At 39.3% G+C, this 21,683-nt stretch overlaps 2 protein-coding genes across 3 annotated transcripts in view; one reads left to right on the plus strand and one right to left on the minus strand.

The window, feature by feature from the left end:
* Positions 1-7,623, minus strand: part of gmps (guanine monophosphate synthase) — a 31,785-nt gene extending 24,162 nt beyond the window's left edge. The window contains exons 1-2 of the mRNA XM_053500821.1: positions 7,383-7,623; positions 3,697-3,875 (exon numbers count right to left, since the gene is read on the minus strand). Coding sequence (XP_053356796.1) covers positions 3,697-3,875; positions 7,383-7,409 — 206 coding nt within the window. The 5' untranslated portion in view covers positions 7,410-7,623. The remainder of the gene's footprint in view (positions 1-3,696; positions 3,876-7,382) is intronic.
* Positions 7,624-13,440: 5,817 nt separating this feature from the next.
* On the plus strand, positions 13,441-19,959 carry slc33a1 (solute carrier family 33 member 1). 2 transcript variants are annotated; one of them, XM_053501177.1, is made up of 7 exons: positions 13,441-13,529; positions 14,915-15,692; positions 16,022-16,224; positions 16,431-16,615; positions 17,012-17,129; positions 17,392-17,607; positions 18,522-19,959. In XM_053501177.1, the coding sequence occupies exons 2-7, from the start codon at positions 14,957-14,959 to the stop codon at positions 18,687-18,689; spliced, it is 1,626 nt and encodes a 541-aa protein (XP_053357152.1). In that variant the 5' UTR covers positions 13,441-13,529; positions 14,915-14,956; the 3' UTR covers positions 18,690-19,959. The 2 variants fall into 2 exon arrangements, with proteins under 2 accessions (XP_053357152.1, XP_053357151.1); XM_053501176.1 differs by lacking the exon at positions 13,441-13,529 and adding an exon at positions 13,553-13,682.
* Positions 19,960-21,683: the final 1,724 nt, after the last annotated feature.

Genomic DNA, 21,683 nt, shown 5'->3' on the forward strand with positions numbered 1-21,683 from the left:
TTGTACTTAAAAAAAAAAAAAAAAAAATTTTTTTTTTTTAATTACGTTAAAAAATATTTAAAATCACCTTTTTAATACACTTTGCTCATTTGTGGTCAAGTGTTCATATTTCCTCATTAAAAATGTTTTGAGCTGAGAGTCACGAATGCACCGCCGTCTTCACTTCATCAGAAGTGACTCCTCGTCGGGCTGCTTTTAGGAGACCAAACAGGTGAAAGTTTAATGGAGTAATGCATCATAACGCAAGATCACAACAGCCTCAGACATCAGTGTTTAATCTGTAATTTAGTCTTCAGCTCTTCAATGAGCGTCTCACTGTAACGCGCACTGTTAATTGTTAAACCTTTTTTCTGATAATGTTCCAATACTGGCCCTTGAGATGAGAGTCCCAGAAACCTGTAAACGTCGATGAATTTTGCAGCTGATGGTCGACTTTTGAACTTTCTCTCCGTCTGTTTACTCCGCTGTTTACTCTCGGGCTCAGAGTAATGAATCTGTGTCTCGTCACCAGTAATGATTCTCTTTAAGAAACTTTTACCTTCTGTAAAGTATCGCTCGATTGTTCCTCAATTTGTTTTGCAGATATACAAATACTTGTTTATGCTCTTATACTAGTTGTTTCGGCACCAGGTACACCCTCAGACTGCAAATAAAACAAATCACTTCATGCTGCTTTTCTCTTATGCAAATCACAGCATCCATGTTTGCTCGCACCGCAATTACAAATAGACCGATGTCACAAGTTTACACCTGCACAGCAGTGACTGGAGAGTGACTCATTAGAGCACCTTTATATCCTGTAAAATAAACACCTCCTGGAGGTGTTCTCTTTTGTAAATTCTTTTATTTGGTTTTATTTTTATTATTTTTTTTAGGAAGTTTATATTTTACCATAGCCCTGTGACTCTTCTTATATTATAAATATTGTAATTTCCCTTTGGGAATAATAATAAACTCTGTCTATCCGTCTGTCTGCCCATCTGCCTGCTTATCCGTCTGTCTGTCTGTCTGTCTATCTATCCGCCTGTCTGTCTGTCTGTCTATCTATCTATCCGTCTATCTATCCGCCTGTCTGTCTGTCTGTCTGTCTGTCTATCTATCCGCCTGCCTGCCTGCCTGTCTGTTAATTGTCATAATAAAGCATACCTAAACACCCACGACTAAAGACTATAATTACACAGAAGAAAAGAAAACCTCACACCACATTATGAGCGTTAAGAAATGCCTGAGATCCTGTTTTTTTTTTCTTCACAGCCCTCACCTCCCCACCTCCATTAAGAGCAAAATAACAGCCTAGTGCCAACTCCACCGCCTTACAGAGGACACAGTACACACTATAGTCTCTCTTTCTCTTTCTCTCAACCCTGCGACCCTGAATCTCTAACAATCAAACAGATATAACTGGATTAATCCTGCAGGACGAGAGGCATCGTCTCTTCAGACGCTTACAGTTCATACAGAGCACATATCTGCTTCTTGTTGATGACCATGTGCCTCAGCAGGACTCTTGTTTTGGTAAAGCACTTTTCACTCAGCCTAAAGAGTGTGTGTGGGGGCTACAAGCAGAGGCACGATCAACTGCGTTACCAGGGCAAACTGCCATTTAAATCAGCACTGGAGATTGAAGACGCAACAGCGAGGGAAGATACTTTATATTTATTTACTATGCTAAACAAAAAATGCCTTTCACTACCTTTAGTGTTTGCATTAAAGATGGTGAAACACTGTCATTCCTCTATAATCCTACAGGTGGCGTACTCCAAAGTACAGTGCAACCTCGGATTACGAGCATAATTCGTTCCGGAAGTGCGCTCGTATTTCAAAACACTCGGATTTTTCCATAGGAAATAATGGAAACTTAAATTATTCGTTCTACAGCCCAAAAAAATGAATACATAAAAATAAGAAACACAAAATATAAAGTTAAAGTAAAAATAAAACAAATTAACCCGCATTTACCTTAACATTTTTTTTTTTATAAATCCCGACAGATAAGTGTGTGTTTGTGCACGCAGGCGCTGTGTGTGATGTGACGGAGAGATCGTTTTTAAAACCGTTTAAAAGTTAGCAAGGAAAGTTAGCTAGTCACACTCGCGTGAGCGCATACTAACAATATCACTGCTGTAAAGTAAAACAAAAACAACAAAAATAAAAAAACAAAATAACCAGCGCCTTACCTTTAAAAAGAAACGTGACAGAGCAGAGTTTCTGTGTGTTTGTTTGGGAACCTGAGAGGAGGGGGGGCTGTAAAGGCCAGGGGCCAGGGGTAGCTCAGTGGTTAAGGCATTGGACTACGGTTCGGAGGATCCCAGGTTCAAACCCCACAACCACCAAGTTGCCACTGTTGGGCCCTTGAGCGCGGCCCTTAACCCTCAACTGCTCAGATGTGTAATAAGATAAAAAAAAAAATGTAAGTCGCTCTGGATAAGAGCGTCTGCCAAATGCCTAAAATGTAAATGTAAATGTAAATGTAAAGGCGAGACAGAAAGAGTGTGTGTGTGTGTGTGTGTGTGTTGGTGTAAGTGAATGAGCATGCGCGCACACGCCTCTACAGCCCCCCTCCTCTCAGGTTCCCAAACAAACACACACACGCACAAACACACACGAGCATGCACACCCAGAAACTCTGCAAGCACTAAGAACCAGCAAAGGGAGACTGCTGGTTTAAAAATGCTCTGTGTCAAAACAAGAAGCACATGCGTGATACATGATACTCTGTGATCGTAAACCAAGACAATGCTCGTTTTTCAAGTCAAAATTTATTAAAAATCTTTGCTCGTCTTGCGGAACACTCGTAAACCAGGTTACTCGTAATCAGAGATTCCACTGTATTCACATACACAGCCATACAAACTATGCTACGCAGCGAAATGCTTATGTGACTGCCCCTGACCTAAAAAAAAAAAAACTAAACAAAAAAAATAACTATGATGAATTTATAATATTTACAAAAAATTAAAATAAAAAGGGTATAAATTATGTAGGATTTTACAAATGGTGCAGAAAGAAATGATAGAGGACTAACTGAGTTTATGTTAAATACGACCAGTGTGTAAGCAAACATTCGCACGCAGGCTGTCAGCAGGGCATCAGAGAATGAACATAAGATCCTTCGTTCTATTATTTTATTTAATTTTATTTGCAGTTGTGTCGCATTACAAGCCACATTTTAATATTTTTTTATTCGTATGTTATGACAGTTCACGTTCAGAATCAAAAGTGACTTTTAGCTGACTCTCAACGAACATTAATACGTCTTGGCTCGAACCATCTGGGTTGATTTCATGCAACCGCTCATTCACTTAAAACAGTAAGATTTTAGCAGAAAAACAAAAAATAAAAAATATGCTTGTAGTTTTGCTCTGGAGGACAGCAAGCAGTTGGTCAGCTGTACTTCTTGTAGTTCAGAAGAATGAAGAAAGCCAGAGGCTTAGAAAGGCTAAAAGTCGCATGAATTCTGATCTGCAGATCCTCATTCAAGTGGTTCACATGACCACTCTCTGGATTATATATCTGATCTATATAAACTCTAAGCAAAAACATGCAGAAGTGACCCGAACAAGACTTCTCATGACTTATCTTGATTATGTAGATGGAATAACCCTGTATTAAATGAGTCCCTGCCATATTTTTCCCCTAGATTCTGTATTTTATTTAGTCAGACAGTTAAACAGGCTGTTCTCTTCGACGTCTCACCTGAAGCCCTGCTCTCTGATGGCGAAGGCAGGCGTCTCCAGCGGCAGTATCTCCGACTGCACTAACAGCTCCCTCACTCGTCGGTCAATCACTTTTCCATACTGCGCCCCGGCGTCCAGGATCACTACGGCCCCGTCGTAGTCCCGCAACCCGTCTGTAGGCTCGCTACTGATATCCAGCTAAAAAAAAAAAAATAATAATAATAAAATAAAACAACCTTGTGTTAGACATAACAGGAAGAGCTGACACTTATTAAGCCTTGTGATGCAGACGCAGGTAATCTACGTGACTTACGGGTCAGGTGTCAGGGATAAATCGGTGTGTTACTACTCTCCACTTCAAATGCTAGAGGCATTTATGGACTATTTTAAGGAGAGTTTTTTTTAAATCTAAATATAATTTTAAAGCTTTTCCATGCCTTAACAAGCTCTCTGGTTTTATTTCCGAAAAATAAAGTTCAAAGGTCTAACAAATCACTCTGGTCAGGTCTTAAAGTAAATGAATGCATTTTCAGCATTTTCTGACAAAACCATTTTAACCCCTGCCCTTTGACTTCTCATCAGGTCTCGCTCTCTGCGTTTAATTAAACAATCACTGCTGTAATTCCTTTTTTTTTTTTTTAAATCCTTTTAGCATTCAAATAACTAACACTTTTTTTAAATTTCCCATTATATATAGATTACGGATGTTAACGAATAATAGTTGATTGCCGTTAAGAATTTAACTGATTAACAGAAACAAATTGTAAGAATTTTTTCCATACAGTATATAGATTCTTATTAATAGATTATGTTTGTTTAGCATCATAATTCTCCGTAGCTCAAATATCTATTAATTTGTACACTTTGTCTCATTGGTGAATGAGGACAAAGAGGGACAACAGCAGGATTTTCAACAGCCTAGCGATGTAACGGATAAAGAAAAAAAAAAAAACCTCTGTGGCTTGTTTTTCATTTACTATTGCTAAGAGGAAGGATGTATTGATGTTTTGGGGAAGAAAAAAAAAACAGCCAGTCAGAGTTTACCCAGGCAGTGTTGCCAGAATGTGCGGTTTTCCGGTAACTGGGATACTTTTGTTACCTTTGGCCGGAAAATGTCTCTTGGGCTGGTAATCAAAGTTAGTGAAACGACAACCCTGACGAGAACAGAGCATGTGAGCATGGAGAGACGTTTTTTGTTCAATAACGAAGGCCAAATCTAACGGCACATAGCGGCAGTAAGAATGTTTCTCACTACAATGATTAAACGTTCCTGATAAACTATGGTCCATCACACAACTGTTATTATTGTTTTGTTTTTTATTATTAGTCTGTTTGCCCAAACTATTTGCACTTCATTGATTTGTCTCACATAACTTGGGCTTGTAGCACTAGGTGGAAAAAGAAAAAAAAAGTGCATCCTTTTACCATGACGAATTAGTTCATAATTAATCGTTTGAACTGGAATGAGAGTTCACGCTGAGCAAGCAGAGTGCTTTCACATTCATTCCCAGCCAAGATTCAAAAACAAAATTCAAACCTTCCACAGGTTTAACGTAGTTACTAAAAACTGACATGTTAAAATGCTACAAACATTTTAAAATGCAAATTTTTTTATAGACTGACAATGACTGCACATATAGAGATCTGGGCCCATATTCACAAAGCTTCTCAGAATTTTCTCAGAGCGCTCCTATCTTAGCTTAAAAAGTCCTAGCTGGGAGTCCCAGACTAAAAGTGATTTAGGAAGCTTCTCAGAGCAACTCTGAGTAAGGAACGTGCAAAAACCTTTATCTTAGTGAGGAGGTGTGGTTGACCCTGTTTCTTGGGATGATGAAGCAATTTAAGGTCTGTGATTGGTGGATAAAAAATAAATAAATCTGTAATGGTCTTAAAATGTGCTCTTAGTTAAAATAGAATATATGATCATAGAATAGACTAGAATATACAGTACAAATGAATATAGGCTACTTTATGCAAAGTTTCTTTTAATAGGCTAAATATCTTAAAGTTAATTAAAACAGCCAAATGATGAAAATGGTTCTACTTTTAAAGCAACCAATTTCCACACAGTAGTTACTATATTTAAGTTCTAACATTTATTTATACTGATTTTATTACTTGTGATCCATTTCAGATTGATGGGAGCAAAACGGCTCAGCTTTTACCTGTTTACATGATTACAGGACAGTCTATTTAAGCTGCACTTTTGGATGGGATGTAGCCAACAATCCAGTAAAGATGGAAGGAATAAAAAAAAATAAATAAAATAAAAATAAAATTGGACAGAAGAGCATTGTTTAAATTCAGTGTTTGGAGAATATTTCTTCTTTCTGCCATTCTGTCATTTGCTATAGAAACTCTTAAGCCTCTTAAAAGTCCTCCTCTCTACTCTTAAAAAAATTATGTCAAGTTTTTTTAGGGCTAAGATGTTTCGTCAATCATTTTTATCTTTACTAAGATTTAGTCCTAAATTTAAGAGGAAATGTCATAATTTTAACAATATGCTTAGAATTCATCATTAGGAGCAACATTTAGCCTTAAGAAGCTTTGTGAATACTGGTCCTGAATCATAACACAAATGTGAAATTAGACCCTCAGATAAAAATACTGTAATTAAATTAATTAAATATTGACCAGACCTTCTTACATTTTAATTCAGTATCCACGCTCTACCATAATCCCGATTCACTAATGATTGGGGCATTAAAGGAGTTCCTGGGGGGGCTAGAGTTTCAGATTTGAAGGAGGTTGCTTCACATCAGAAACGCTGGCCTCCCAGGAACTCCTTTAATGCCCCAAACATTTGAAAAAGTCAAATGAGTGATGGGATGTCCCAATAACACCAAGTTACAGCCCTGAAACACACACACACCACTGATAAACACTGACTGCTGTTCAGTTTCCAAACAACCCTGTGGCTTGAAGCTGCACTACTGTGTGAGTGGCTGTGACTGAAAACTAATCAATAATCCAACACTTAGAGATGGTTCAATGTCTAAGATGTAATGCATTTCAGAGATACATCCTGATCCTTAACATATCAGGGGGAAAAAAAATATCAATTCCGAGTGTATTGCCCTGTTGCAACATGTCCTAGAGCTCGAGTGCTGAAAGTGTTCACAACTTAGCTAGCATGTTAGCTGAAAACAAGCATTAGGTTTTGCGTCTTATTATTATTAAATTAGCTTAAACACTGAAACTTCACCAAGACGCTTGTTTTTTTTTTTATTCTATCAACACGTTTTAGTTACAAAGACGACAAGAATGATTCAACATGTGTGCTAGCTTACTTAGCACCAGGGCTCTCACTGATACAGCTAATATTTAGTGCGTTTAAACCCAATCCTCTCAACGCGTTCTACCAACGCACCCTAGACGCACGCTCTGAATGAACGCGCGCCCACTAACTCCGTAGTGCCCTACGTCTCGATTTGAGACGCTACCCCAAACCTCTTTAGCGTAAACTAGCTAACTTATCTTAGCTTGCTGTATTTTTCCTACTGGGACTGATGAACGCTTAGGGAGTGAGTTAGAGGATATTTTGCGCTTCTAGGAAATAATCGACCAACGTCAGAGAGGTTTAAATCGCCTCACTGTAGTGACAGAGTGCAAGAATGTTAGCTGTAAAGCGTTAGCCTGGAGCTGGCGGCTAAAATAAGTTTCCCTGATCCGCAGCCAGGCCACGAGCCGGTCCGGGTTACTGACCTTGGTATCGCCGTTACACAGCGCCATGGATGCCTGAGGAAGAGAACAGTGTACGCTCCTCTCTGAGAGACCGACCGGGAGACAGCGACAGAGAGAGAGAGAGAGAGAGAGAGTCTGAAATAGAGTGAGATAGGAAGGAGAAAGAGACAGCGGCTCCTCGCGCTCAGCTATCGCGAGCGCAGTGTAACTCGGTTACAGCACGTGCACACGCTGAGGAGTCCGATTTCCGTTAAGCGCGTGCGCCTCGCGCGAGTGTGTGTGAGAGAGAATATTAGTGAGTTAGTGTGTGTGTGAGAGAGAGAGAGAATATTAGTGTGTGTGAGAGAGTATGAGTTTGTATTAGTGTGTGTTTGTGTTAGAGAGAGTGTGTGTGTGATTGTATTAGATTGTGTGAGAGGGAGTTATAGTGTGTGTTAGAGAGAGTATGAGTGTGTGAGAGGGAGTATTAGTGTGTGTTAGAGAGAGAGAGAGAGTGTGTGTGTGAGGGAGTATTAGTGTGTGTTAGAGAGAGAGTGTGTGTGTGTGAGGGAGTATTAGTGTGTGTTAGAGAGAGAGAGAGTGTGTGTGTGTGAGGGAGTATTAGTGTGTGTTAGAGAGTGTGTGTGTGAGAGGGAGTATTAGTGTGTGTTAGAGAGAGTGTGTATGTGAGAAGGAGTTATAGTGTGTGAGAGGGAGTATTAGTGTGTGTTAGAGAGAGTATGAGTGTGTGAGAGGGAGTATTAGTGTGTGTTAGAGAGAGTGTGTATGTGAGAAGGAGTTATAGTGTGTGAGAGGGAGTATTAGTGTGTGTGTGTGAGAGAGGGAGAGAGACACTAAGAAACACCCTGATGAAGTACAGACGAGCATCACACAACCTGTGATATGATGTGATGTCACTTAATATGATGTCACCAGAAGGTATTAGCCACTTGTCAGCATAAGTTTTGAGTGGATCAGATGGTCCACTGTGGCGACCCCTTGACGGGGGCAACCAAAAGACTAACAACAACAGGCCTGGTTTGGTGGTGATGGCCTGGTAAATCCCCTAAGAGGAGTAAATCAAATTCCATTGGGTTCGTTTTGCAAACGTCAAAATAACTGACTTCCTGTTAAGTTGAGCCCATGACATTCAATGTGAAAGTTGTTCAGCTCAATGAGCTCTAAATGTGTGTATATGTGTATGACCTGTGCATCAAAATCTCATATGAGCCAGATTGCAAACTGTCTGCCAATTGTCCGAATTTTTTATGACCTGCAAAATGCCCTGGATCCTGGAAAAAAAATCATTAGAAGAACAAGAGGGCTTTTTACACACACACTATGGCAGCGTAGGGATGATGTCATAGTGCTTGGGCCCTAAAAATAATAATCCTCGGACAAAGAAGAGGGCCTTCGCACATTATGACATCAGCAGCATTATCAGAGCTACAGCGATGACATCGTAATCATTTAGGCATTTGGTAGATGCTCTTATCCAGAACGTGTAATCCCGTCATCATCGTGCTAATGTCATAGTGCTTGGGCCCTAATAAACCAAATTACGCAAACACTAAAAGGAAACTGAGCTATTGGGAAACCCAAACTAAACTGCAGAGTAAGATGTAATCTTATCTGACCCTAAACACACACTACAGTGCAGCAGACTCTTTCAAGACGGTGACTGGCCCGAAACTAAGAAATAATGATGTAATGCCCAAAATACCTCCACATTCGCACAGAATTCTTCATAAAATTTAATAAAATCATTCTCAAATTCTCAAAGCTGCTTCTCTGACCCCGACAAACTGCCCCACCTACTGGGGGAGCAAAGGGAGAGCAGCATACTAGCAGGGCAATACACACACACCTGCCACAAAGTGAGGGGCAGCGAGTGAACACATCATATAACACACAATATGCACACACAAACAAGTATGCACTGATCACGGTTATTATTATTATTAATATTGTTAGTATTATTATGTACAGTCTTATGCAAAAGCTTAGGCACACCTTGATAAATAACACTTTGGTGATTTTTTAATTGAAAAGATGTTAACACAGTCTCTCTTGCACAATATTTTCAGCAATAATTTTCTGTAATATTCTTTGGTTGTGATGCACAGCTTTTTTAAGATCTACCCACAAATTTTCAATGATGTTTAAATCAGAGGACTGTGATGGCCGTTCCAAAACCTTCAGCTTGCGTCTCTTGAGGTATTTCATAGTGGATTTCGAGGTCTGTTTAGGATCCTTGTCCTGTTGTAGAAGCCATCCTCTTTTCAGCTTCAGCTTTTTTACAGATCGTGTAATGTTTGCTTCCAGAATTTGCTGGTATATTAGGGCTGGACAATAATTCGATATAAATATATATCGCGATAGAATTTTTTTCAATAACGGTGATATGATTTTTGAACAAATTTTCAATATTTCGATAAACATTTGAATATATGAGCCAATGGTTTTTTTCTCTCTTGCGCTGCGGAATTGTGGGTAATTGTCTCCCCTGCTGGGTCTTCGTCCTTGCCTCTCACTGGTATAATCAACATTCATGCACGCGTGTACTGTTAACTATAACACTGTGACCACGTGTGTGTGTGTGAAACATATTTAATTTTGTGTTTGTTAGCGTGTTTGCACAGCGCACGTATAAAGCAATAATTATATCGTATCGACCAAAATTAAGAAATATATCGTGATATACATTTTTGCCATATCGTCCAGCCCTATGGTATATAGTGGAATCCCTTCTCCCGTGCAATTATTCCTGTGTCACTGGCTGCAACACAACCCCAAAGCATGATAGATCCTCCCCGATGATTAATAGTTGGCAAGCTGTTCTTTTCATGAGATGCTGCTCCTTTTTTTCTGCCTTTGCTGATTGTGGCCAAGGAGCTTTATTCTAACTTCATCAGTCCACAGCACTTGTTTCCAAACGCAACAGGATTGTGTAGATATTCTGTTGCATACTTTTGGTGTTGGATTTTATGATGGGGACGCAGGTAAGGTTTTCTTCTGCTGACTCTTCCACTAAGGTCTTGTGAAACGGCACACCACCACTCCTGAGTCTGCTAAATCTTCCTGCAGGTTTTTTGCAGTCAAATAGGGGTTTTGATTTGTCTTCCTGACCAGCATACAAGCAGTTCTCTCCAAAAGTTTTCTTAATCTTCCAGATCTCATCTTGACCTTCACAGTTTCCCTGAACTGCTATCTCTTAATTACATTTATCACTGTGGGAACTACAAGCTGACAACGCTTTGCTATTTCCTTGTAGCCTTCTCCTGCATTGTGGGCATCAATAACTTTCATTTTTAGAGTCTTACAAAGATGCTTAGAGGAAACCATGGTTGTTGAGTTTCCCCAAGTGTGTGTACAAGATTTGAAGAGTCAAAGTTCAAATATAAATCAAATCAAATATAACGAGTTGATTAAGGTCTGAAACCTTGTAAAAAAAGAATCAGAGACTCTGGAATTCTTAGGGTGCCCAAACTTTAGCACAGTTCCATAATAATGTTTTAATTTTATTTTTTTCCTTCAATTTATAGCATAAGAAGTAACTATACATCAATGTTCGCTGAAAATATTGTGCATTTTTTTCATGATTTACTGTGAGTTTAGTGCTCGCATAGTCAAACTGCATGGGTGAGATAGGGGTATAACAGTAGGAATAACAGAGGGGGCACACACACACACACACACACTAACGGATTGGGAATGAATGCTGTCTAGCTCACGGATTACATAAATTGTCTGAATAACGGATTACATTTTTGAAAAAAGAACTAAATCTAAGTACTTAAATGGCGGACATAACGCGTTAGATTACTCGTTACATCAAAAAAGTGACTTTGTAACCCGTTACACCCAACACTGGCCACAAATTACTAAGGCATGGGAACAAGATATAAAGAATGAGTTACTAAGGCATTGGAGCGAGTTAGTATGTTGTTGCCACGACTTACTAATGCTTTGGAATGAGATACTATGGTGTTGGAATGAGTTACTAAGGTATTGGAACAAGTTAGTATGTTGTGGCCATGACTTACTGAGGCTTGGGAAGGGGATACTGTGGCGCTGGAAGGAGTTACTGAGGTGTTGGAAGGAGATACTATGTTGTGGCCACGACTTATTAAGGTGTGGGATCGAGATACAGTGGAACCTTGGATTACGAGCATAATTTGTTCCAGAGATGGGCTCATATTCCAAAACACTCGTAAACCAAATCGAATTTTCCCATAAGAAATATTAGGAAGTCAAATTATTTGTTCCACAGCCCAAAAAATTAAATACATAAAATAATTAATACAAAATATAAAGTAAAAAAAAAAAAAGCGTGCCGATTCACAAACACACACACACACACACTAAAGGCGAGAGAGAGAGGGGGAGAGAGAGAATGTGTGAACCGGCATGGTGTCAAATTACGAGGGCGCACACATGACAGGCTGAGGGAGAAAATGCGTGCACGGATGTTTAGTTGGTCGTGATAACCCCGCCCCTGACCTAAGCAGCTCATTGTTCGAGCCCCGCCATGCAACCGGTTTTTCTGTCTGAGGTGCTGCCAGTGCTCTCTGGATCGAAATTGGGCACCGGCTCCAAACTAAACCTGGAACCACGTTGTTGGAAAAGGGGTATTGGTTCCATTAAAATGTAAACACATCATAGAAGATGAATGTGTTATAACTGTACCTGAGAATTGCTCCACTCTGTGTCTGTGACATCCGATGTAGAAGAGGCAACGTTTGGACGGGCAGGGAGAGAGAAGAAGTCCTAACTACGTCACACGTTTTAATTAGCACAGCACTGAATGAGTTTCGGGAAAAGAGGAGAAGGAAATGAAAAGCCTAACCCATTAATACATTTAACACTGCCAAATTAAATGTTAAATTTAATGAGTATCCAAGGACATTCACTACGGACAGCGAACGAAAACACGGGGCGCACGTGATAGCCTAACGGGGCTGCGTTTAATTCCAAGAGCACTTGTGAAACATACAACAAGCATACAACAGTTAAATGGATCAATGAAATGCTGTATATTTTAGAGCACTCTTCCAAAGAAAGACTCTACCAAAGGAGTAACGACCACTGGTTGGAATTTTTTTAAATTATTTATTTATTCATTCATCATTTTGTGAGTGTCGGTCGCCACTGGTGGCTGCCTGGATAAAATATGTACATATGTTACATATGTAAAATTGATCAACTCTTTGTTAGTTTTCAGCTGGTAAAGACACCAGTATATACAGTATAATCCACACGACCTCTGTTGTGTCTATTTGGTCTGATGTTGAAAACACCAGTGTGAACGCTAAGCGTACCCAGACTTTATACTAGCAAACTGGTCTGACGAAAGACAACCAAACAACTTAGTGGGAACACACCCTAAAAGTGATGTGATTGAGAATCCTTGCTAAATAATTTATTTAATTTACCCTTTATTTCTCTATATAATCCCCTCCTACACTAATGCACTTATCCCAGTGTTTCACTAGTGCTTGGACACCATCAAGGTAGAACGTTTATTCAGTACGCCGGTGACATGATCGGACCGTCTGCTTCATGTCTGTAATACTAACTCCAACAATATAAATTAGGGCAATGGTAGGTCAGTGGATAAACGCTGCATGTGTGGTGTTTTGTAATTTTTATTTTGCAAGTTGTAATAATGTCATTTCCCACCTCAGTATGTGGGAAGTGTGATTAAAAAAAGGACACAAGGACACCAACACAATGTGTTTCAGGAACGATTTAAGGAACCTGACAAGCAGGAAAGAATTCGAGGTGTTGACTCATGAATTCCCCAGATCTGCAATGAATTGGCACCACATCTAGGGTGTACCCTGCCTTGGTATGGAAGAGTGAGTGAGTAAGATAGGGACAATCTCTGATTAAATTTGTCTGTCTTTTATTTATTTATATTATATTATTTTATTTACAATTTTTATTTTATTAATTTTTCATTATTTATTTCTTGATATATTATTATTATTAATACTATTAATAATAATAACAACAATAATTTATATAAAATTTATACTATAATATTTTTTTAAAGATTTTTGAAGGGCGGAACTCAGAAACTCGGGCATTGCGACACGTCAGCTGAAACTGCCGGAACTATTTGAGTGATGCACACGGAGCGGATTGACTTCCGTGTTCAGGGAGACTGAAACAAACAATACCCGGGTATTCTTTTACTTCACTGTGTCTATTGGTATTATTTGTATTTTATTAAATCGGACTGTCATACCGGACTAAATGCAGCCTCTGTTAATGTTTCTGCTCATGAAGTCGTTTATGTGCTGCTGGTTTTAACGGCTGTTGTCAGGCAGGTGACAGGTAACCAGGCATGCGCGAGAGACCTGTGGGTTAAATGCTGAATCATGTTTAACTCAGTGTTCTCTTTATCATGCTGGGAGGGTGGGGTATGGCTTTTAAACTCTTTATATATGTGCACTCGCTGTGTGTTAAGTAGAAATATGATTTTTCGCTATTCCTGTGATAAGTTAGTGGTTATTTCCTATGCTGACGTCACTGGCGTTCGTAGTATTCGTGACGTCATCAAGTGCGCTTACTCATATTATATAAATTAAAGAGAGGTTTTGTCTGTACACTGGTCAGAAATAGCCGTTTGATGAATGACATCTTTACGTCTCATACAATTAAGGACCCGAAACCAGGCTCAGGAGAATGTCTGTCTGTCTGTCTGTCTGTCTGTCTGTCTGTCTGTATGTCAGTATGTCTGTCTGTCTGTCAGTATGTCTGTCTGTCAGTATGTCTGTCCAGACAGATTCTGTCACAGCATTATGCAAAACTGTCTGGACAGAATTGACTGATAGTTTTATAATACTTCATATCTGCCTGAAGTTTAAAGTGAAATCAAAATGTTGAGTAAAAGTGATTTTATGAGCAGTTATGTGTCTCTGATTTAAAAATCTACTTTTAAAATAAGCCACTTGCTCAATGTAAACAAACACCTGCACAGATAAATATCAATCCGAAACCCTAAACTGAATATTTTTACTGAGATTAGTTTATATTTTCACCGCTGAAAGGTATAAGTGAATCTTAACGTGCTGGAATTGTTATAAGACGTAACATTTTGAATCTTTATCTGATCTACTTCAATTTTTCATCTGTGGAAAAGGGATCAGGGAGTGTATTTGGCTGATGATGAAAGAAGTACAACTTAGCATTAACAAGGTGTAAACAAAAACCTTTTAATATCCTAGAGAATAATAGGATTTATCTATACTAGAGTAATAAAATGAAATCTTACCATGAACTAGGTAAATTTTGTACAATTTCCTAATATTTACCGACCAACCCAGTGGAAACCAATACCAGATATTGCTCTCACACTAAACATTTTTTTTTATTACATATTGAAAGAGTTATGGGGTTCATCTTGCAGACATGCATGTGGGCTTCAATCTAAAATAATAATAATGATAATAATAATATCACTGATTACATTGAAGCAAATATGCTTATTTTTAGCTTTAACCTTTTAACAACTTCTACAAAGTCTACACTAGTGCACTTTACTCAATGACTCTGCTTCCGTCTAGGTCCGTCTCTGAAACAGCTGCTTTGATGCCCGGTTAGAAGAAATGGAGCTTTCCGAGTCCATAACCCATATGAATGGTCGACAGAGGAAGCCTGCGGTGATGCCTGCAGCAGACGCGGCTGAGCAGGAGATCGTGGACGAGGAAAAGGCGCTCCTCGTTCAAGACTCTGACAATGACGAACGACAACCTAAAACCTGCAGCAACATCCAAGGAGAACTTGGCAACGTGGGTCTGCTCCTGTTTCTTTATGTCCTCCAGGGGATTCCTTTAGGACTGGCTGGCAGCATCCCTCTCATCATGCAGAGTAAAAGCGTTAGCTATAAAGACCAAGCCTACTTCAGCTTCGTCTTCTGGCCTTTCAGTCTGAAGCTGCTCTGGGCTCCACTTGTGGACTCGGTCTACGTGAAGCGCTTTGGACGCAGAAAGTCATGGCTGGTTCCTACTCAGTACCTGCTTGGGCTGTTCATGCTCGGACTGTCGTTCACCGTGGATTCTCTCCTGCAGACGGACGGACCAGGAGGCCCGGACGTAATCACCCTCACCGCAGTGTTCTTCCTGCTGGCCTTTCTGGCAGCCACGCAGGACATCGCCGTTGACGGCTGGGCCCTCACCATGCTGTCCAGGGAGAACGTGGGATACGCTTCCACTTGTAACTCAGTAGGCCAGACAGCTGGTTACTTCCTGGGGAACGTCCTGTTTCTAGCCCTGGAGTCGGCCGATTTCTGCAACAAGTACCTGAGGTTCGAGCCGCAGGATCAGGGCATCGTCACACTCTCAGGTACGGAGACTTTAAAAGTGACGTTTTTTGTCTTTCTTCTTAAGTGTTGATTAAAAAAAAAAAAAAGATATTGTTACCAAGATTAGCTTTGATGAATTAAAGCCAGTAAGCTAAAGTCAAATAAAGTAAAGAATGCGTGGCCTCCTGTGGCTTGTAATGAAGGAGGTGTGGCCTCTTGTGGCTCTTACTGAAGAAGGCCATGGACTAAATAGTCTAATAGCATTGTTGATTTTAGTTTCAGTTCTCAGTTGCTGCAGATGGAAGATATTTTTATGTCTTAAACCTGTTATCTTAACATGCCCAATTTGTTTCTGTATACGCATCATCAGACTTCCTGTTTTTCTGGGGGATTGTGTTCATGGTGTCCACCACACTGGTGGCCTTAATGAAGTCGGAGCACAGCAGACAGCCACGCACCAGACGGAGACCGAAAGAAGAGACGCAGGGCGTAATGGAGACCTACAAGCTCCTGTTTTCCATCATCAAGCTGCCTGCTGTCTTCACTTTCTGCTGCCTGCTGCTCACATCAAAGGTACACACTTATCACTGCTGACATAAATATGTAGTATGGAGACGATTTGTCGAGTCAGCTCGCGGTTAAGGACATTAAGAAGAAGATTTATATTGACACACTGAATATTTTCAAATGCAAACTTTTTAAACTATTTTAAAAAGTCTGCATCATTTGGCTGTGGATCTCGTCTCACGTCCATTCCCATGTGTCTCGCTCACACACAGATGGGGTTTTCGGCAGCAGATGCAGTGACGGGGCTGAAGCTGGTTGAAGCAGGAGTACCGAAAGCCGAGCTGGCGCTACTGGCAGTACCCATGGTTCCTCTGCAGATCCTGCTGCCGCTCATCATCAGTAAATACACAGCCGGGCCTCGACCGCTCGACATCTTCTATAAAGCCTTTCCTTTCAGGTACAGTTGAAAAGAAAAACTTTTCTTTTTCTTCTTTCTTAGACCAGTCATGTTGGAGGCAGAAGGGACAATTTTTCTAAACATTCTGACCGATCACATTTCAATGAATTAGTTTTGGTGATGGCAGTGTGGGGAAAGTGGACAGAGATTTGGTCAAGTGGATTGGTTTATGCTTTACATTGTATATTTATGTCAAAATCATATAAGACTCACCTTGTCGGACTTAAGAACAAATCCGACTTACGAACTGTCCGCAAATTGGGGATTACCTGTAAATAGATTTATTTTATAAATTATTACTACAGTGCTATAATATTTTACACATTACTTTGTGCACAACTTATGATCTTTAACCCGGTGTGTGTGTGTGTGTGTGTGTTTCTGGTCACGCTCCAGGTTGCTGATCGGTCTGGAGTACGCGCTCCTCGTGTGGTGGACTCCGAATGTGAAGCAAGAGGATGGATTTCCTGTGTATTACTACGCTGTAGTTCTGCTCAGCTACGCTGTACACCAGGTCAGTATGCTGTAGCGCTGATCCTGACACTGGAGACTCCTTCTCCAGATTGCATTAGTCAGATTTTTACTCTTGGAAAAAGTGAATTTTTAGTCCACACCTTCTGTCCAATCAGACTCCACAATTAACTAGCTGTTCTCTTTAAACAGGATTTAATTTTTTAACTGGTTATGCTCCAAAATATCAGCACTGTAGCACTACTCTATCTATAAAGCATATACTTTTGACCTGCCCAATATTCCTGGGTTTGTTTCTCCACTAGGTGGCGCTGTACAGCATGTTTGTGGCCTGCATGGCGTTCCATGCTAAAGTGAGCGACCCGCTGATAGGAGGCACGTATATGACCCTACTGAACACAGTCACCAATCTGGGGGGGAACTGGCCGTCCACGCTGGCCCTGTGGCTGGTCGACCCGCTCACGTCGAAACACTGCGAGGGGGCGGAGGGGCAGACGTGCGGCTCGCCGGAGGAGGCCGGGGTCAGTCCTTCGTCTCCTTGTTCAAAATGATGAGTCTGTTCACTGATGATCAGATTAACCTGCCTGTCTCTGTCACACTGTGTATAGAATCAGGACACTACTGCTTTTGTTCTGTTTTTAATCCATGAATTCTTTTTCCTTCCATATCCGTCCTTTCTTTTCATTTCCCATGTTTTTTCTTTCTCTCTTCATTTTTGTCTTGTTCTTCTTCTTTTCATCTTCCTTTTCCTTCTTTTTCCTCTTCTTCTATATATTCTTCTTTTCTCCTTTCATTTTCCTTCACTTCTTTCTTCTTTTCCCCCCACCTCCTTCCTGTCCTCATCCACTTTTCCTTTCTAATTTTTCATCTTTGTCAGCTTCTTCATCATCTTTTTTCCTCCCACTTCCCTTCTCCTCATTCTCCTCTTTTAATTTCTTCTCCTTCTCCATCTCTTTCTTTTCCCCCTAAGTCTCTTCTACCTCTCCTTTTTCTTCTATTCCCTGTCCTCTTCTTTAATCCTTCTTCTTATCTTTTATCGTCATCATTCTTTTTCTCATCCTCCTCCATCAAAAGAAACAGAACAAAAAAATTCAGATTTTTCCCAAATTTTAAGATAATTAATCGTACTATAATTATGATTATGATTAATTGGAAATAATGCTAAAATCAGCATACAGCTTATTATAGAGAAAAGCATTTGTTAGGAATTTGGTAAAACTTTACGTTTTTTAAAGGGATTTAAATGAAATATTTACTGCAAATGTAAATAAATAAACAAGTAAAAATAAAAAAGAGGTTTATATGTTTTACTTATAAAATGATATATACAAATATATTTTTTTCCTTTAGTTTCTCAGCGTCTTAAATAAAACCCTGTATACACTGTAAGACACCGTCTGACTCAGTCCTCTCTCTCTCTCTCCCTCTTCCTCAGCTGTGTGTGAAAGCCGGCGGCATGTGTGCGACAGCTCTGGACGGTTACTACGTGGAGTCGAGCGTGTGTGTGCTGATCGGACTGGCCTGGTGGATCTTCTTCGGCAAGAAAATGAAGCGGTTACAGGAGGAGAGTCCGTCAGCCTGGCAGTGCCGGATCCGCAAATGACGCAGACGCAGACGGGCTCGAAGCAGCGGACAAATAGGAAAGCAGATCCAGGGAGCGCTCTCACATAACTTCTGATTGACTCTTTCTGTACGGATTTTACTTTTGTTATTATTATTATTATTATTATTATTATTTTTATGAGTCCTCTCAGGAGGACATTTTGCTCTCCTGCTCTGCGCTTGTTACCGGACATTTCCCTCTTCTGAACCGAAGAGATAAATGAAATGAAATGAATCAGTACAATTTTCTGTACTGGGACTCTCTTCCCAGAGGGACGGTCAATAAGGGACGCTCCCTAAAAACTGTTAAAACAGTTACGCTTCACTTCACAACTCACTGCAAATCCCTGTGCCTTGTGAGTTTTTTTTCCTGTTTATTTCCTCGACTTGAAAATAAGAAATCCGGTTTATATTCCTTAATAATACTGTGTTTCATAATCAGAACCGGAAAATATCTTCACCGATGAAACTATTATAAATACTATATATAAAAGAATCAGAATTGTTGCCTTTTGTTGTTTAATGAATATTGCCTTAAATTAAAACACAAATTTGATGACCGTAAGGCAGTATTTCTTACACACCACCATTACACCTCCTCATATTCATTTATCATCGTACACTTGGCTTTATAATGTGTTCAGATGTAGGATATTGATTGGTACGTTTATCATGTTTATTTTTCATTCTCATTTTTTTTTATCATTATACAAGTCATGTTCGAGTGAAACCTGGACCTTTGATTGAACGTTAAAAACTCCCTTTATTTCTCTATATAATTCCCAGCTACACTAATGCACTTATCCCGGGGTTTCACTAGTGCTTAGATACCACCAAAGGTAGAAAGTTTTCTCAGTGTTGATTGCTCCATGTCTAAAACGCTGGCCTCCCAGGAACTCCTTTAACATCCCAAACATGGGGAAATGTTGCATTCCACTCGCTGAACATTTACAGGAATGACTCAGCTGGGATCGTCATTCACAGATGTACAATCTTCTTTTAAACTTTAAATGTTTTACTGTAGCTAAGAGTCTCATCACCGTACTGCGCATAGTTCAAGTCTTCTGTAAACATCAATCGTTTTTCCATCTTCATTCACCAGAAATGCCATTGCAAGTCCCGGTTTGACTTGGACTCGCCTTGTTTAAACACATAAGTCATTACGTTATATCGGGCCGAATACTATTGTTAAGTTATAATTATGCTATTATTTTTTCACGTTTCATTAAACTGTAACAGGTCAATAATATTGTATTATTATAAATATTTTACAGTGATCACATGGTACACAGCACGTCCTGAAAACCTCCATAAATAGAAATTAAAACATTTCAGCGTTAGCATTCAAAATCGTTAATTTTTAGTTTAGATTTTTTAAAAAGACTTAAAAAAGAATATTAAAAAAGAGCTAAAAATCAGCGGTCGAGGAAACCTGGCACACACGTCAGACAGCACACCGTAAAAAAAAAAAAAGAATTGCAATCACGTAGAGGTTTATTGTATGTAGTGGAATTACCTGAAAATCAGGCAAAAACTATTTTGAAGATTCTATTCATAATGAAGCTTAATTATTTCTGTTCCAGTCAAGTCCTGCTAATTTTATTAGCAATTTAACAAGAAAGCACTGGATGACAAACACACATGCTGTGACTCCAGACTGAATCCCCGAGCCTGTGTAATCTCATCTCTGTTATTTTTATTTTTCATTTATTCTGAGAATGTGAAAACCTGTTTGATAGCATTTGACTGAAATCTACATACTTGTCCTCGGTCGAAAGGAAATGTCTTTGCGATGATCTTATACATGACATGTTTGCTCAGTAAAAAGGCGTTGACGCTTCACCAGCACTTGACAAGGCGTGATAGTGTGACACTAAATAATCGACCTGACGCTGAACCTGCTTTCTATATCCTTTTTTTCAATTTAAATTTGAATGGAAATTTTGTGTAATTTTTACATTTCCTTTAGAGTGTGTGTGTGTGTGTGTGTGTGTGTGTGTGTGTGAGAGAGAGAGAGAGAGAAGTGGAATGGTTTTCGCAGGAGAGTTAGAATTACAGTGTAATTGATGAAAGCTGTACAAGATTTTATAATTAATGTCATTTTTTTTTGGGTAAAATAATTTTGTGTGTATGTGGAGGTGTTTAGCTGCAGTCCCAAAGTGTCTAAATGTCAAAGAATTCTAATGCATATCATATGTGTAATTAAAAGTACTTTATGCAATACAAAATCATGTTTTTTGATCATAATTATTTTTATTATTATAATAAGACAATTTTAGCTCTCTCATAAGGCAAAACTCTAATTCTCAGTCCAGATGCATAGTATTTCTCCAGTATTCATAAAGTTAATTCGCTATTATCAGAAAGATTCTCTGGTTTGATTTTCCACAAGATCTCAGAGTGTGACTGTGTAGACTTATGTTTATTCATTTACCAGAGCATTAGTGAGCTCATACACAGCTGGCTTTGTGGATCTCACATGGGTATCATCATGTACAAAGACTTAGATGGACAACAACGCTTTTACTTTGCTTCTCCAGGGCCCGGGTTAAATTCTCGCCTCAGGTCTGTGTGCATGGAGTTGAATGTTGACCAAAGGTCCTACCATGGGGATAAATACAACAGTCACTATTGGACTCCACAGTCCCTATTTGGGCTACAGAGGTTGTAGATGAATAGATGGATGCTTATCCTATCCAAAAAAAATCCAATGATTATGTATAGGGATATATATTTATTTACAGAACCTGTCATATGGTGGCTGTGGACAATCAGCCAAAAAAATGTAATGATGTACTGTATATTATATTAATATAATTTTATTTATATTATCATATTATCATCATAATATTAGTATTTTGTGTATATATATATATATATATATATATATATATATATATATATGTATGTGTGGTATGGCAATAGATTTAGTATCAAATATTTATGCAAGTTTTTCTTTTCCTGAACTGACTTTGTATATATACAGTGTATGTAA

The sequence above is a fragment of the Clarias gariepinus genome, chromosome 7, assembly GCF_024256425.1.
Source record: "Clarias gariepinus isolate MV-2021 ecotype Netherlands chromosome 7, CGAR_prim_01v2, whole genome shotgun sequence".
NCBI classification, from domain to species: domain Eukaryota; kingdom Metazoa; phylum Chordata; class Actinopteri; order Siluriformes; family Clariidae; genus Clarias; species Clarias gariepinus.